The sequence below is a fragment of the Alnus glutinosa genome, chromosome 1, assembly GCF_958979055.1.
Source record: "Alnus glutinosa chromosome 1, dhAlnGlut1.1, whole genome shotgun sequence".
NCBI lineage: Eukaryota > Viridiplantae > Streptophyta > Magnoliopsida > Fagales > Betulaceae > Alnus > Alnus glutinosa.
In genome coordinates, this window is record NC_084886.1 from 2,055,743 (window position 1) to 2,072,417 (window position 16,675).

The window sequence follows — 16,675 nt, forward strand, 5'->3', positions numbered from 1 at the left end:
TCAAACACCCAGCTACCTTATCCAGCAGCTTCCCACATTTCAAAGGCCAGTCAAAATAAATTGAAGTTTCATACTAGGACTGATAACCAAAAGGCCGAGTTTCAACAACAGAATGTTCAATAGTAAGTTACAGGTAGCTAGGTATAATGTTACCATCTCAAGTGTCTCACATGAGTTAAGTGCAATTTTAGCCATGTGTATATAAGTTTTTAAATACTCTTCCTTTACAAGCCGGTTTTCAATAGTAAGTTATACCTAAGGTTTGTAACATTTAACATCAAATGCAACCATCACGTTGAGTATGGGATCATACACAACTTGTCAAGTATGGGATTGAATGGATTGTAGTTTTGTGATCGAATCACGAAGAGAGTGACCTATAGGTGAGTGATGCTGTCAAAAGATAAACGACTACTATCGGGTCAATAAGTATTAATAGAGGGGACCGTAGTAAACGTCGACTGCAGAGCATAGTGTTATGTTACGATCTTAAGTGTCTCACATGGGTTAAGTGCAAACTTAACCTTAACCATATGTATATAAGCTCTTGAGCACCCTCGCCTTGCAAGTGGGTTTTCACTTACGAGTTCCACCTAAAGTCTTGCAAGTGGGTTTTCACTTACGAGTTCCACCTAAAGTTTGTAACATGTAAGAGCAAGTTCAAGAAAGAAATATCTGCAACGGCCAATGTATGACTTTGGATGTCAGTAGCTGTCCCAGGACATATGATCACTCAAACTATCTCAAAGAAGACTTACCCAAAAATGGGCGTCCAAATTTTATTGAAGGAATCATATGAATGCATTTGGCAACAGCAGCATGCTCAAAAGCTCCACTATGAATCCACATGTTTAAATATAATTTAAAAAAATTACTGGCAAATGTTACAATTAAAATGTACTGCAGAGTTGCTACCAGCAAAGAGAAGGCAGCTTGAAGGAGAATGTGGAGGGCAAGTGACCGGTCCTTCTTATATAATCTGCTCTCTCAGAAGTCTTAACAGCTTTCTCATTCAGTGTGGCCTCAGCATTTGCACGCTTTTCTTCAGCTATTCTTCTAGTTGCAGCAAGTTTGTTTGTCATCCTCTCTTGTGCCCTAGCTTTTAATCTCTCAGCTCTCACCTATTTACAGAACATTAGTAGAAAGAAAGCTAAGATCATATCATGGTAAATTTAATGGTAGGTGTCTCTAGTAGAAGAAAGCTACCAGAAGCATTTGCTCTGGATCTGCCTTAATTTCCTGTTGATAATCGGCTCAAATATATAGATGGGGATTGCTTGTTGTTGGATTAGATCCGTATCATTTTCCTATATATCAAATGAGATGCTTACTAATGCTGGTTCATGGAAAGCAAAATTAGAAAGGAGGGCACAGCGCTGTTAGATTAGACTCTGTATCCAAGTTGTGTCGGTTGGAAGAATATGTGCATACTATGAACTACGCAAGGTCAATGAACCTCCTATTTCCTTGAAGAGACTCATCTAAAAAGCATATTTATATCTTCTTCTTTTCTAAACAAAATAAGACACTTTCCTGCATTTTGGAGATGCTATGAGTGTCATTAACATACATACATCATCAAAGAAAAACAAAAAAGCTTATAAGAACATGCTTAGGTTGCAGGCATGATGGTGAAGGGCTAAATGCCTTGAGGAATGTAATTAGAAATACTGCTGCAGGGTATCTAAGACAAGGCAATTATATATTGTAAAGTATGAAATTATGAATCAATAAAGGACTACCTCCATTCTCTTCATTTCCATCTCAGCTTTCCTTATCTCATGATTTTCCCAGGCTTGAATCTTCACCTCTTCACGCTTATACCTACAAACTCACAACAGAGAAACATATTATACTTGTTAATCAATTTTGTGAGGGCCATGGTAGCCCATGGCAGATTCGGGAAACTTGCACACGCCAATATATTGCATGATTGATTACACTAGCATAAGAAAAGAACATTATTTGATCACCTTGCGGTGTATTTGGCACGTTCTGCTTCATCCCAAGCCACTGCTCGGCTTTCTAGAGGACTCATAGTTATAGCTTGATCTGAATTCCTGTTGTCAGGCATCTTGCAAGCATTTGAGTCTCCTCCACACTGCCTGGTTGCGCCGCTTCCCCTGCCACTAGGATTAGCCTCTCCTCTGCCATCAGTGGATGTTAGACCTGTCTGATAGCCTTCACAAGCCTGCTTTCCATGCTGACACCTTACTGGGGTTGAGGATCCAGAAGCTATAGGGCTCCTTGCTGCAGGAGTTGTGGCTCTAATTGGGGTTGCAGTTCTTGAAGGCTCTAGGCTTGCAGCTGGGGTCATCTCAGTTCCCATGTCCCTCACACTAACTGATCGGACAGCCGGTGTCGAATTCTCCGGCGGCTTATTGATACGCCAGACGGACTCATCACAGTCTACCTTCTTTGTTTCAATTTCATATCGATTTGTCATTGCAGAACCAGCACATCCATTTTGTTCTTCTTCTTCACCTTCACCCTCACCACTCGAATAGTCCTGCTCCTTCTGTGGAACAGGAGCGATTAGTCTCAAATCGTCAGCATTCGAATTCCGTGGCTTGGTTTTGGATTGCTTTTTCTCTCCCACTCTTGACAACCCAACCAACCATTTCTGTGCATCATCCCATTTTGATGGTGTCGGTTTGCCCAAGGCCGTCCGATGATGGGAAGTGCGAGTAACTCCATTTCCGTTGTGAAACTCAAAACTAATGGCAGTACTGCTAGTTGAAATCTCCTGCGTTGAGCCATGGTTATAACACCCCTTGTCCTCTATAGATCTCATTTTCACTCGACTCAGTTATGTCTCACTCACCTCCATTCAAGTTAACACTTCGCTTACTTCAATCTGAGCAGAACAAATCCTAGGCAAATCAATTCCTAGCAGGAAAAAAGAAAGAAAAAAATCTAGCTTGAACTATTAGTTGTTGACCCACTTAGATCTCTAACATTGTACAAAAGGAGACACCCAAAATAGACCTTTTACCGACCAGATAAAGAAAACATATGGCTTACCTTTATAAACAATTAAAACACAGCTGCCAAAATTGTAATACCCAACAAACATCAATAATACCAGCAGGAACCCCCGAAATATCTCAAACTTCCTTCACTGCAGCAATGGACCCATCTGAAATTTATCCACAGATAGCCTCAAAAGTAAAAATAAAAAATAAAAGATCCTAAACACAGCCATTAACCAAAAAAGAAGGGAAAACCCGACCGGAACAATAAATGCTAAATGCTCATAGCATTGTTTTGGATTGCTGAATTTGAAAGTAAAGAATGCATTAAAGCTTCATCCTGCTTTAGACCCACTAAAAGGATTGAAGTTTGAACAGTTCAACAAAACATTAAACAAATGCCAGATGGGTTTTGCAGAAGGGAAACATATTGCAGAGAAAAATACCTTAAAACCATGGAATTTTGAGACTTGCAGAGGTAGAGATGAAGTTCAGATCCACTGAACATTATAATACTAACAAAAAGGAACGTGGTTGTAACTTGAACCAAGCCAACATCTGGCAGTAATGGTAAAAAAAAAAAAAGAAAAAAAAAAAAGAAGCTGCATTAAATAACTATTTGCATGGGAATTGGTGAACTTTATTATTGGCTCTGCCGAGTGATGAATGAGTGGGGTGCAAGTGCAACCCACAATTTACCTTCATTCACAAAGGGAATCTAGGGAAGAGTTTCAGTGACATAGACAAAAATAAATAATGCAGTGGAAAAAATATTCCCCTACTCCCTAGAGAAAGATGTTTTGAAATACGGTTGTCCTTTATAACGGTTACCAGCTGAACGTGGTGGGATTTGATGGGAGACACGTGGACGGTGGCTGATTGGTAATAGTCTCAGATGATCGATCTGAGGCTGCGTCGGCCTAGGATTGAAAATGCAGGTTTATCTTCAGGATTCGGATCCAGCCAATTAAGATGCCTGAATTACATCTCGGCTTCCTTTGTTAATCTTATCCCCTTCTTTTATTTATGAAAAATGATTTTTCACAGCCCAAATACATCATTCTTACCCACAACTCAAGACACGTCGATGAAACTCGTGTATTCGCATGGAGAAATGATAAAATTACAATCCTTACACAACTATCTCACAACTTCGAGATATATTGAGTGGAATCCACGTTCATGTGTCTCACCTCGTGTGTTTTAGTTGTGAGATAATTGTGCAATATGGGTTGTGTATTAATCACTTTCCATCCGTATGCATAAGTCCCACCAATATGTCTTTTGTTGCGTAAGAGTTGTGCATTTGACACGTCCTTTATTTTTTATTTTTAAAAAAGTTCTATTCCCGAAATAAAATCAAAACACAAAATAATCAAAATTGTTTTGAAACCCTTTTCAATTTTGTCTGACATAAAAGACTGTCATCATTCTCAAATAATATAAGAACTTATTTCTTCCTAGTACAATTCTCTATTTAATTCCCTCTTTATGAATAGTCTATTGATTTAAGCATCGAAAGCTTCCACCGGTTCTCAAATTAAGTCACTCCAATGGTTTTTTTTTTTTTTTTTTTTTTTTTTTAAATCTTGTAGGTGACCCGAGTAGCCTCGCAAAAATCTGTTTCTACACTTAAAACACATTAGTAAACATATTTCTTATCCCTAATTAATATGCAATTCGAGAAGTTCACAGATAAAAGAAGTTGCCCTAAATCACACAGTCCAGATTGGTCGGAGCCTCGGACGTACACGTAGACGGCACCCACAAGGCCACGGCCCCTTAAAATGGGTGCCCGAATTGCAGAGGTGGGGGGATCCAATTCCAAATTGACGATAACGTGAGTTTCTGAGCGTTTTCACGTGTCTTCTGCGCAATGTGCATAGTACAAAATGGTAAATTTAAGTGATTGATAGGACTAGGAGGGCCCATGTTGACCGGGTTTTTGGTACTATTAGACAGTGACGAGTGTGGAGAAACTGGAATGCAGTGGTCGCCATCTTTTATCTCTAGTGAGACTTTGTGAGCAGGGCATTAAAAATCACAGGGTACCATGTTGGCACTGCATCAAGCATGATAGGCCCTCTTCACGAATCAGGGTAACCACGTTAATGGCACCAGGCGATTTGAGTCCTTATTCTTGCAGCCATTTGTCAGAAAAATGCACAGCACTACTCGACAAGCATCAATCCCATACGGTAAAAGCTTAAGCTGAATCACTCTTCATTCCTCAATGAAAAATGTTGCGGCCCGTTTGGCAACCCTCCTTTAAGGTAGACCACACCATAAAAAGCTTTTTAAAAAATAATTATTACTTAATGTCGCATTAAAAATATATAAATATATATATATATTAATCAATAATCATTTTTTTTTTCGATGATAAGATTTAAGTGAACTGTATAAGCATGACCAATATATAATATTATAAATTTGATTTCAATAATAAGCCTTCATTTATTGATACATGTATTTAATTTATTAAAACTATTAGAGCGAGATCTATTTTGAGGAGTATGAATGGAAATGACAACAATATTATTTATTATAAAAATAAGATTACCCTTATAATTTTTTAAAACTTGTTAACATGTGTTTTTTTTTTAAAAAAATAAAAAATAAATAGATCTAATTTCATTCATAAAACCAATAGAGCAAAAATACTCTACAAAAAACTAAGTCTTAAACTCTGAGGATATAGTTTCCTAGAAACACATGGAGAAACAAAACTAGCCATACACCTAAATTTCTCCATAACATTCTTCATACTAGAAGTTTACAATGACCATTTTGTCTCCAAAACTCAATAAGAAAGTGCTCATGTATGACCACGTCTTCTGCAATTACGCCCGATCTTCTCAAGGAAGTTAGAGCAGTTTCTTTTGCCACACATAACTGTTGCTGCCTCCTCTGCCTGTCGTCACAGACTCACGAGCTTGACTAGCCGATTGTCGTTGCTCTATGCCGCCATAGTAGGAATACCCCTTGGACAAACCTTGGGATTTCACCACACTATAATAGAATCGATTTCACCCAAGACCGTGAAAACATTCATCCTAGATTGGTTTCCATTCCCGGATCAAGGTGTACTTTATAGCAATCTTACTCACAATACGAACTGCAAACATAAAAATAAACTCCAGATGAGTAAAACCACAACAAATACAGAAAATCTATTTCTCAATCCCATAATAGGAAGAGAAAAACCACAACAAAGATAAAAATCTACTTATCCTCTTAGGTGACGAGGTCGCCCTAAAAGAGAAAAAAAACCCTACCATAATCTAAAAGCAAGTACCTAAAACATCATGGGGAGGGAAGCATTGTGATTCCCTCCTCCTCGAACACAAGGCAGATTATTTTCTTTTCTTTTCTTTTTCTTTTTTCTTTTTTTCTCTAAGTTGCAGTTTTTTTTTTCTTCATAAAAAGTTAACTTGTTAACATGTGATTGAAAGTACGTTAATCACTAAATACAATTTTTAACACTCTCCCATCACGTATCAATATAGTCTCGTTTGGTTTGCGGAATGAGTATTCCATCGAGAAAGGGAATAGTTATTACTTGGAATGAAATATAGTGGAAATGAATAATTATTCATACTCGTTAGTTTAGTAATAACATGTATACTTTAATGGAAATTAAATCAAAGTTACTAAAAAAATCATATATTATTTCTTTCTTCTTATTATTCTTTTCCATTTTTTTTTTAAAGGAGAATAAGTGAAATTGGTGGTGGTTGACCACCCCAAAACGCCTCAAGGGGTCCACCACTAGGCGTTTCGGGGGTGGTACGACCACCATCGGCTTCATCTGTGGCTGGTCGACCACATGGCCATAGATGTACTTTTTATTTAAAAAATAAAAATTGATAAAAAAAAAATAGGTGGTTTTTTGTATGAAATTGTAGCCTATTTCTTCGGGGGAATAGTTATTTCGATGGTCTATTCCGCTAACCAAACGAGGCATAAAATGTTTACTCTCCAATCACGTATCGACAAGTGTAAATGTGTCATATGTATAACATTTTCCTTTTTATAACCCAAATTGCTATCTTAGTAAAATGAATGACCTGATTTTAACAACATCGTCATCAATCCATCGTGCTGCTCACATCTCTCAACATCATTCCCTTTCAACCACATTTGTTTTTTATTAGGGCTGATAATTTGTAATATGACCCAATATTCTGACACGAATATAACACAAAATTATAGAATTAGGGTTTAATCTAAACGGGTTGACCCATTTATGACACATTTAATAAACAATTCAACCCGTTTAACCTGCGGGTGTCCTGTCTTTGCATTTTCGAAGTTGTGTGTTTGTTCATTGAATTCGGTGTATAATATAATATTAGTCAAATTTTGGGTGTTTGAAATCAGGTATCATACTAGGGAATAACCGGTTGCTCTCTGTAGATCTGGGTAGAAATACCGTTTTCAAATTTTGTTTTTGAACAATTAGAGGTGTCCTGCCTCTGAGATTTTTTTTTTTTTTTTTTGTTTTTTTGGAACAAGTTTTTGGTGTTTTAAATTTTTTGAAATGATTCAACATAAAATAAAACAGGGGGAAAAAATAACAGATCAACGTGTCCAGTTGTTGTGAACCCGATGCGACTCGTTAACTAAATGGGTTAAATAAGTCCTGTAGCATTCATAGTAGTCTCACAAAAATAGTTTGTTGGTGAGCCAATTTGATGAAAACACTAAAATATTACTCCCAACAGCCTCACCTCTTTAACCAAAAAATTTTGATTAGGGCTAAGCAGGCCCCGCCCCATTTTTCTTACAAACCACGTTCAACACGCGAGTAGTGGGCGTGTTCCTCGTTTCCCCGCACGGTGCTGTGCGGGGTGCTGGTGGAACGTTTGAAAACTAACGGGTCCTCGCCCCGCCCCGCATATATATATGTATATATATACATATATATACAATATATGTATATATATATACATATATATATATGTATATATACATATATTGTATATATATGTATATATATACATATATATATATATATATATATATATATATATATATATATATATATATATATATATATATATATATATATATATATATATATATATAATTTAATATATGTTAAAAACTTAAAACTTAAAAACATGAAATCCGGAAAATCCCTAACCCTAGCGCCGCACGCCTGCACCCCCCTCCCCCTAAGCCCCTCTTCATTTTTTCCTTTCTTTTCTTCCTACTTCCTTCCTTGTGCCGCACCCCTTCGCATCTTCTTCTTCTTCACGATTTATTGCATCTGCTCCAATGATGCTCCAGATTTAGTTGGTGTTTCATGTTGCTCTTTTAAAATCTCGCTCTTTTATTTTTACGAGGTCGAAATCCGAACCCAAAACTCTAAGTCTCTAACCCTAAAGGCCTCATCGTCTTCGATTCACAGCACTCGCGTTGAATGCTTCTCCTCTGCAAAATGACGAAGTGATAATCCCTGTTGTTAAATGGTTCAAAGAGTGGTAATCTTCTGCGTGTGTGTGTGTGTGTATATATATATATATATATATGTTCCATTGTTGGGTTTATTTTTTAGTTTATTTATTTTTATCTCTGTTTAGATAGTTCCATTGTTTCGATTTCTCATGCTTCTAGACTTCTGGTATTGAAAGAATCTGGCTTTGGTTTGAATCGTTTGATGGTTTCTCAAGTTTGGGTCTGGATCGAGGATAACCTGCACAATCCGTCTCGCACCACCCTTCCCCCTCACCACCCCCGCACCGCACGGGTCTCATTGATCTTCAGCGGGGCACGGGTGTAATTTTGTGAACTTGCAGGGGTGCGGGGCAGGGCCAAAAAATGGGGAAAACCGCCCCCTCGCCCCATGCTCACCCCTAATTTTGGTGAGTGAAAATACTCACAAATTTTGATGAGTAATATTCACTCACAAATTTTGTTTTTCCTTTCTCTCTCACATGATCAACACATTTTTTTTTCTTCAATTTTCTTCTCTCATATCTCATCTCCCATCTCTCTCACACGATGATGTTTTTATTTCATGGACATGAAGGTTTTTTTGTCCCTGATATAAACTTTATTGTTATTTCATTTATTTATTTCTTAAATATGGTTAAGAAGCAAATGAAAACTTATGTGAATTTTTTAACAATTATCTAATCTCAACATGATGGTGTATGGTAGTTTGTTGTATAAAAAGATTAAATAGAGAAATAATAAAGAAATCTGAAAAAATATTATTTAAATGAAATAATGATAGTAAATAGTTAAAATAGTGAGGCTGTTAGGAAAATTTAAAAAAAAATGACTCATTATAATAGAGAAAAGTAATTTTTAACTACTTTGATGAGTAAAATTCGATGAGACTACTAAAAATGCTCTGATACTCGTTAATTTAAAGACGACGGACTAAACAGGTTGATTCGAACCAGACGTACCCATTTTGCTGGGATTTATAGGGCTTGTTTGATAAGCTACAGAACATTACATAATAGTGGCTGACACTATTCACAATTTTTTTATTTTATTTATACATTTTTCAATAACAATCAACATCAAAACATTCTCACTATTTCCACTTTTTATACAACATCAATAATTTTTTATTACTATTCAAATAAAAAATTTTACTACAATACAATTTTTTTTTTTTTTTTTTTTTTATACAAATTCTTTTTATTTTATATCACATCATCACTTTTTACTAATTCCAAAACTAACAACCCACTACTCCGTTCTGTTATTTGCCAAACAAGCCCATAATTTTATAACCCATGGGGGCTGCTACACTTTTACACAGTGGCTGGCACTATTCACTATTTTTTTTTATTTTATTTATACATTTTTTAATAATAATCAACATCAAAACATTTTCACTATTTTTACTTTTTATATCACATTAATTTTTTTTTTTATTATTAAAATAAAAAAATTAACTACAATATAAATTTTTTTTCACATTTTTATACAATTTTTTTTTTAATTTTAAATCACATTCATCACTTTTTTACTAATTTCAAAACTAATAATTCACTATTATTTTCTGTTCTTCGTCAAGCCCATAATTTTATAACCCACGGGGCTGCTACACTTTTACACCCTGACGTGGCAGCCCCTTTTCCCTTTTTTTTTTTTTTTTTTTTTTTCCGTTTTCTTCTTTGAAAAGCCACCCGATCCAAAACCAAAACCACCACCCCCGGCGCTACCCACCCCGAACCATTCCGGCGCCGCCTACCCCGGCGACCCACACAGGCGCCGCCCACCCCGGAACAAGCCGTCACTGTCCACCACGGACCACGCCGGCAACACCCACCCGGCACCCCAGATCACGCGCCACCCGAGTTCTGGGTCGGATCCGTGCGTGGAGAAGAACCCCGTGCCCGACCCTCCGCGCCGCCTGAAGCCGACCGTCGTTCCACGTGGACCCTCCGCGCCGCTGGACCCAGCCGATCTCATCACCTGAGTCGTCGGAAAACTCAGCACGCCCGGATCGAAAACGCACCCACCGTCGAAGATCCGGAAACACACCCACCGACGAAGGGCCTCACTGAGGCAGATGCAACCGGAACCACGCCAGCGCAACTGAGACGACGAGATCCAGACCCCAAAAACTGCCGGTTCCGAGTCTTCCGACGGTCACAGTGACGGAGATGCCGATCGGTTTCAAAGAAGAAAACCAAAAAAAAAAGAAGGAAAAATATGTGATGAAAGTGTTGCCACGTCAGGGTGTAAAAACGCTTCCAACTACCCAGCTCGCTCCGACGTCGTTTTCGTGATGCTCTACTTGATTTGACCCCTTAAACCTGAACGTGTCTCCGTCTTCATCATCGATCTGAACGGCTTATTAGTGCTCTGAAGCTTCGTTTTAGTACTCGAACCTAAATGCATATGGCGTCGTCGTTTTAGTGCTCTAAAGCTTCGTTTCAGTCATTGCCTCACTGGGGTAATGAGGGTTTTGGGGTTTCTCAAGAAGAGCTTGAATGGCCTCCACAAAGGTGGCAGTGCCAGAAGCAAAGCACACCCACTTGGATTCATTGGAATTCAAAGCAGAGGCCTGTCAGACCCCAACGTTCTCAATGGCGATGAAGAAGATACGGTGCTTCCTGTTCTGATAGTTGGGGCTGGACCTGTGGGTCTTGTTCTCGCTATACTTCTCACCAAACTGGGTATACTTCTCTGACCCTTATATATTCTTTTTGCTGCCTTGTTTGGATGCCCAGAAAGTCTGGGAATTGAAAATGAAATATGAGTTCTGTTGCTTTTTATTTAGAGTCTGTAAAGTTTTGTTATTTTTTTGGTTGGGTAGTCAAAATTTGAATAATGAGAATAAAGCTGGCAGTTTTTTTTATGGTTCTGTGTTTGATTGGGTAGTGAATGCTGTTTTGGTGGGGAGTGGTTGTGCTGGTACAGTGTTTGAATTGGGATGTGTGAGAATGTGATGGTGCATGCTGTAAGATAAAGCATCGTTTTAAATTTTGGAGCTTCTTGTTGGAGATTATATGTATTATTGTATTGATGTGAGTGATGCAATTTTAGTGTTAAAGGAAAGTTTTCTCTTTCCACTGAATTTGGGTATTGAAATGTAATTGTGCTTTATGGCCTTTTTAGGTGTCAAATGTGCGGTTTTGGAGAAAGCCAGGACATTTTCTAAACATCCACAGGCACACTTCATCAACAATCGAACTATGGAGGTTGATTATAATACATGAAAGATAAATTCAATTGTGCTGTTGCTTATGGAATTCCAGTTTCATTAAAATGTGTTGATTTGCCTTGTCAGGTGTTTCGCAAGATAGATGGGCTGGCGGAGGAGATCCAGAGGTCTCAACCTCCGGTAAATATGTGGCGGAAGTTCATATATTGTACTTCTCTTTCTGGGTCTATTCTTGGTTCAGTGGACCATATGCATCCTCAAGGTGCGATTGATCTCCAGTGTTTTGATATGCACATTCATAAGGCTTTTTTCTTGGGTATATTTCTTTGATCAAAATTAGTCTTTCTTGTGGGCCTGTAGAGATTAAAAGATGGGTGTGCTTATTTTTATATGTGAAGTCATGGGTATTCTTTATTGTGTATCACGTAAGTGTGTGATGTCCTTATGACATATGTCATTGTCCTACCAGAAAGCCATGGGAGATATGAAAACACTTTTGCTGTTATGACATTTGAACGCTAGCATGACATGATTCTCTTGTTTCCTGACACCAGATTTTGAGAAGAACGTGAGTCCAGTCTCTGTCGCACACTTCTCACAGTACAAGTTAAATGCATCACTACTTAAACAGCTAGAAAATCTTGGCTTCCATGTTCGTACATCACAAGCCTTGGAAGACCAAAATCATAGGCCCCTCAAGGGAAGGGAAATTTTAATGGGGCATGAGTGTGTATCCATTGATGGCACTGGCCAATATGTTGATGTTACTGCAACTTTTCTCAAGAAAGGGGAGTATATGCAGAAGCATATTCAGTGCAATATCCTTGTTGGTACAGATGGTGCAGGAAGCACTGTGCGGAAGCTTGTAGGAATAGATTTGAGAGGTGAGAAAGACATGCAAAAGCTTGTCAGTGTTCATTTTCTGAGCAGAGACCTTGGCCAGTACTTGCTCAATGAGAGACCCGGTATGCTGTTCTTTGTCTTCAATCCTGGAGCCATTGGAGTCCTTGTTGCTCATGATCTCCAGCAAGGAGAATTTGTATTGCAGGTATTGCAAGATTAGATAACAACATTATTTTATTGTGTATCATTTACTTAAATTTTGAATTACTGATTGCTCACCACCTCACAGATACCATTCTATCCGCCTCAGCAAAACCTTGAAGATTTCAGGCCTGAGGTACTTTTTATTCATCAGAAACAGTTCGTTTGATGAAAGGAGATAGTTCTATCGTTAACAGTTTCCTACTTCTCTTCTAGTATAAAGGACTCTAGGTAGCTTGAGAGAGTGAAAAGCCACTATTGACACTCCTGATACTATACATGTGAGAACATGCTGAGCATTAGTGAGGCATAGGTATGAAGTTTATTGTTAGTTTTCTGTGAATGATTCAACTTTTTGTAGATATGCAAGAAGTTGATATTCAAATTGGTTGGTCGAGAGCTTTCAGATGTAGACGTCATTGATATAAAGCCATGGGTGATGCATGCAGAAGTTGCTGAGAAGTTTGTATGTGATGACAATCGAATAATTCTTGCTGGTGATTCTGCTCACCGATTCCCTCCAGCTGGTGGTTTTGGTAAGTAGCCCTCTTTTGTGCAGACAGTACAGTTCCTCGAGTATATATGATGATTTTTTGTTCCGCTGAAGCCTGTTGCAATAACACAAAGAATCATGAATTACTAGGTGTGGAATTTGTTCTTCATGCAATAAAATGGTTGGGAAGAATCTGCTGTAACAATTTGTGACATGTGGCTTGCTGAGGATACTCAGAAGTCAAAGCTATTTTTGTTGTTGTTATTGACACTAGTAATGTGTAGTGACGTGGATTTCGTGTGTCATTTAAGGCGGCAACACATAAAGAGGAACGGCTACATATGTGTTTACCCATGTAGCTTCCATATTGATCATGCTTATCTTTACACCTTGTTTGAGGTTGTACATGAAACAGTTTAAAAATAGTTTGGGGTTTAGAATTTAGTGACATCTATAGACAACATACGCTTTTTCCTTCTTTTTTCTTTTTAAAGTAATGAAGGGCTTTCTTGTTAGTATGCAAAAATATGTCAAACATTCATGGGTGCGGGAGTCATGTCAACTACCATCTGATGCGCACAAATGCTAATAATAAGAAGTTCTCTACATATTCTTGTGCAACGGATAGTTAAATGAGTCATTACATTTCCATGCCTTCTCAGTAATTAGAAGTAAAAAAGGCAACAAGTATGAGAATTAAACATATAGACATAATCTTGGATTGGATATTGTACACTACTGAAACTAGATATCCTTTTAGCCTTTTAGGTGGGATTCTAATATAAAAAAAAAGGTTCAATTTCTTGCTTGAGAGATCTACTTATGTTGATTGGAGGAGGAATATTGCTAATTATTTTGGTCAATCTGATAATCATTTGAACAACTTTCACTATTATGCAGGAATGAATACTGGCATTCAAGATGCTCACAATCTTGCTTGGAAAATAGCTTCCCTTGTAAAGGGTATTGCACCATCTTCTTTACTTGAAACTTATGAAACGGAACGTAAGCCGGTATTACTTTTTCTCTACATTTATATTTTGGTTCCTGTAACAATTTCATTCTGAATTTAAATGAATCCTTGACCTCCATTGTTCACCATCATCAGATTGCCATTTTCAATACGGCACTTAGTGTTCAAAACTTCAGAGCAGCCATGGCAGTTCCTACTGCACTTGGTCTTGATCCAACTGTTGCAAACTCTGGTAAACCAACACATCTTATTGCTGTGAAAAATATCTTTTCATACTAATTACTGATTCAAGCCTTTTGGACCCCGAGATGTTTTCAGTTCTTAGGTCATTAGTGACATATGGTTATTATTATCCCTTTTGCTGGAATTGCAGTGCATCAAGTCATTAATAGTGGAGTTGGTTCTGTTTTACCATCTGGACTACTGACGGCAATTCTGGATGGAATTTTCACAATAGGTCGTGCACAGCTCTCTGAATATGTTCTGAATGAAAGCAATCCACTCGGTTCTTCTAGACTTGCTAAATTAAGACGTATATTTGAAGAAGGAAAGAGCCTTCAACTCCAATTCCCTGCTGAGGATCTTGGTTTTAGGTATCACCTATTCAGCTCGATATTTGGTGCAGCTGCTTCATTCAAAATTAAGTTGACTTCAACCTTGTGCTGAAATTCTAGAGTTGATTCAATCAAACTAGTCCCTAGTGTTGTGTAGCTCTAACTAATATTATGATTTTGTAGAAACATGACATTTAATTGAATCTGACAAATTGGATCACCAACTGAATGGGCAGTTTTAGTACTTGTCTAATTCTTCACTACTGATTTAGGTACCTCAAGGGAGCACTGATTCTGGACAGTGAGGGTGCGTTTGGTGCTCCAGAACCGCCTACTGGTCGTCGGAGGGACTATGTTCCTTCTGCAGATCCAGGGTCAAGGCTGCCCCATATGAATGTGAGGGTACTATCCAATTTATCAAGTGAGGTATGTAGTCACTTAGTTTTGTTTTGCTTCCATCCTATAATATTTTTAGGGGGAGGAAATAATCTTGCTTGGATTACTTCTAAGAGCCCTTTCATCATACTAGGTGCTAGATGTTTGTACATAATTTCATTAGATAAAACCAGGAGCTCTACGTCCGGTTGCTCGCTTGTCCAGCAGTTTATTACCTAATGGCTAAAAGAAACTACATTTATATGGCCAGTGTCAAGCTTGTTGGTGTTCAAGTGCTTTTTAAATGGTAGCATGTCAGGTTTTCCATTTTTCTTAATATTAACATGTGAAGTATTTTTGTAGGATATCATTTCAACGCTGGATCTTGTATCTGGTGACCAAATTGAGTTCCTTCTGATTATAGCACCAGTAGATAAGTCCTATCATCTTGCTCATGCTGTCTTCAAGGTGGCTAAGGAATTCAATGTTTCTGCCAAGGTATGTGTTTTATGGCCTGCTGGTGCTGTTAAAGGAATTGGAGCAGGAAGCAAGGCAGCGGCCGCATGGGAGAATTACGTCGATGTTGTGGAAGTTAAGAAGTCACCAGCTTCACCTTCATGGTGGGATATCTGTCAGATGACCGACAAAGGAGCCATTCTGGTTAGGCCCGACGAGCACATTGCTTGGCGTACGAAGTCAGAAGTTGTTGGGGATCATATTGTGGAGTTGGAGAGGGTTTTTTCTGCAATATTTGGTATAAAGTCAACCAAAGTATAGGAAGCTACATACACAAATACTATGATCAACCAAAACATAGGGAGCCACATACTAATGCTATGACCTGTATTTGAATTCTGCATCTGGTTTGGAAGTGGCTGTCTTTCCTGCGAGTGTCCACACAAGTGCTGGAGATCTCTTGCAATCTGGCTATTGGAGCAAACCTTTTTGATTAATTCTTTATAGACCATTCATAGCATATGTAAATGTTTGTAGAATTTCATGACCTGGTCTATTAAATTTCTTGGGTGGGAGTGACCGCATTGTAGAAACCCCTGCCAATTTAAGCTTGCTAATGCCCGTCCCCATCGGGTAGCTCAATCGACTGGGGGCCATGTCTCATGAAGCTGAAGTTACTAGTTCGAATTTTTTATCTCCCTCTTGTGTGGACATGTCAATAAGAAAGAAAGAAAGAACAAAAAAAAAAAAAAAAAAGCTTTCTAATACCCTGTTTACTGTTTAGTTGGTATATGTAATAAACACAATATTGCTAATGCCAAAAGCTTGTGGATAGTGTATTGTTTGGAAGTACTTTTTTAAAAAAATTGTGGTTTGAAAACATGAAAAAACTTCCTGTTTCAAATCGCAAGTAAATAGGTTGTATTTTTTTTTAAAAAAAACATGATTTTAAAAATTAAAGTGAATTTAAAAGTTAACGTTTATCTAGTTTTTAACTGCATTTTTAAAATTTGTGTTGTTAAATTACATGTTATGAAATTGCTGTCTTTTAATTTACACGTTTTGGATTTGTAATTCAAAACGTCATCTTTCTTTTCATGCTCTTATTGGCAGCCACATCCTACATACTGATATAGAACCACAACTTCAAATCATCCAACTAACTTAGCC

General features: G+C 37.8%; 2 protein-coding genes across 5 annotated transcripts; one reads left to right on the top strand and one right to left on the bottom strand.

Moving 5' to 3' along the window:
* Positions 1-757: 757 nt before the first annotated feature.
* Positions 758-3,571, bottom strand: LOC133858387 (remorin 4.1). 3 transcript variants are annotated; one of them, XM_062293846.1, is made up of 5 exons: positions 3,419-3,571; positions 3,025-3,139; positions 1,974-2,857; positions 1,743-1,824; positions 758-1,121 (listed from the first exon to the last, which is right to left on the bottom strand). In XM_062293846.1, exons 3-5 carry the CDS (start codon positions 2,792-2,794, stop codon positions 912-914), a joined length of 1,113 nt encoding a protein of 370 aa, XP_062149830.1. In that variant the 5' UTR covers positions 2,795-2,857; positions 3,025-3,139; positions 3,419-3,571; the 3' UTR covers positions 758-911. The 3 variants fall into 3 exon arrangements, with proteins under 3 accessions (XP_062149830.1, XP_062149832.1, XP_062149831.1); XM_062293848.1 differs by having other exon boundaries at positions 1,974-2,889; XM_062293847.1 differs by lacking the exon at positions 3,419-3,571 and adding an exon at positions 3,233-3,363.
* A 6,536-nt stretch (positions 3,572-10,107) lies between these two features.
* Positions 10,108-16,203, top strand: LOC133865054 (uncharacterized). 2 transcript variants are annotated; one of them, XM_062301535.1, is made up of 11 exons: positions 10,108-11,122; positions 11,565-11,647; positions 11,737-11,872; positions 12,165-12,658; positions 12,743-12,790; positions 13,016-13,190; positions 14,048-14,160; positions 14,256-14,352; positions 14,578-14,713; positions 14,947-15,100; positions 15,413-16,203. In XM_062301535.1, the coding sequence occupies exons 1-11, from the start codon at positions 10,903-10,905 to the stop codon at positions 15,824-15,826; spliced, it is 2,070 nt and encodes a 689-aa protein (XP_062157519.1). In that variant the 5' UTR covers positions 10,108-10,902; the 3' UTR covers positions 15,827-16,203. The 2 variants fall into 2 exon arrangements, with proteins under 2 accessions (XP_062157519.1, XP_062157511.1); XM_062301527.1 differs by having other exon boundaries at positions 10,109-11,122; positions 14,494-14,713.
* Positions 16,204-16,675: the final 472 nt, after the last annotated feature.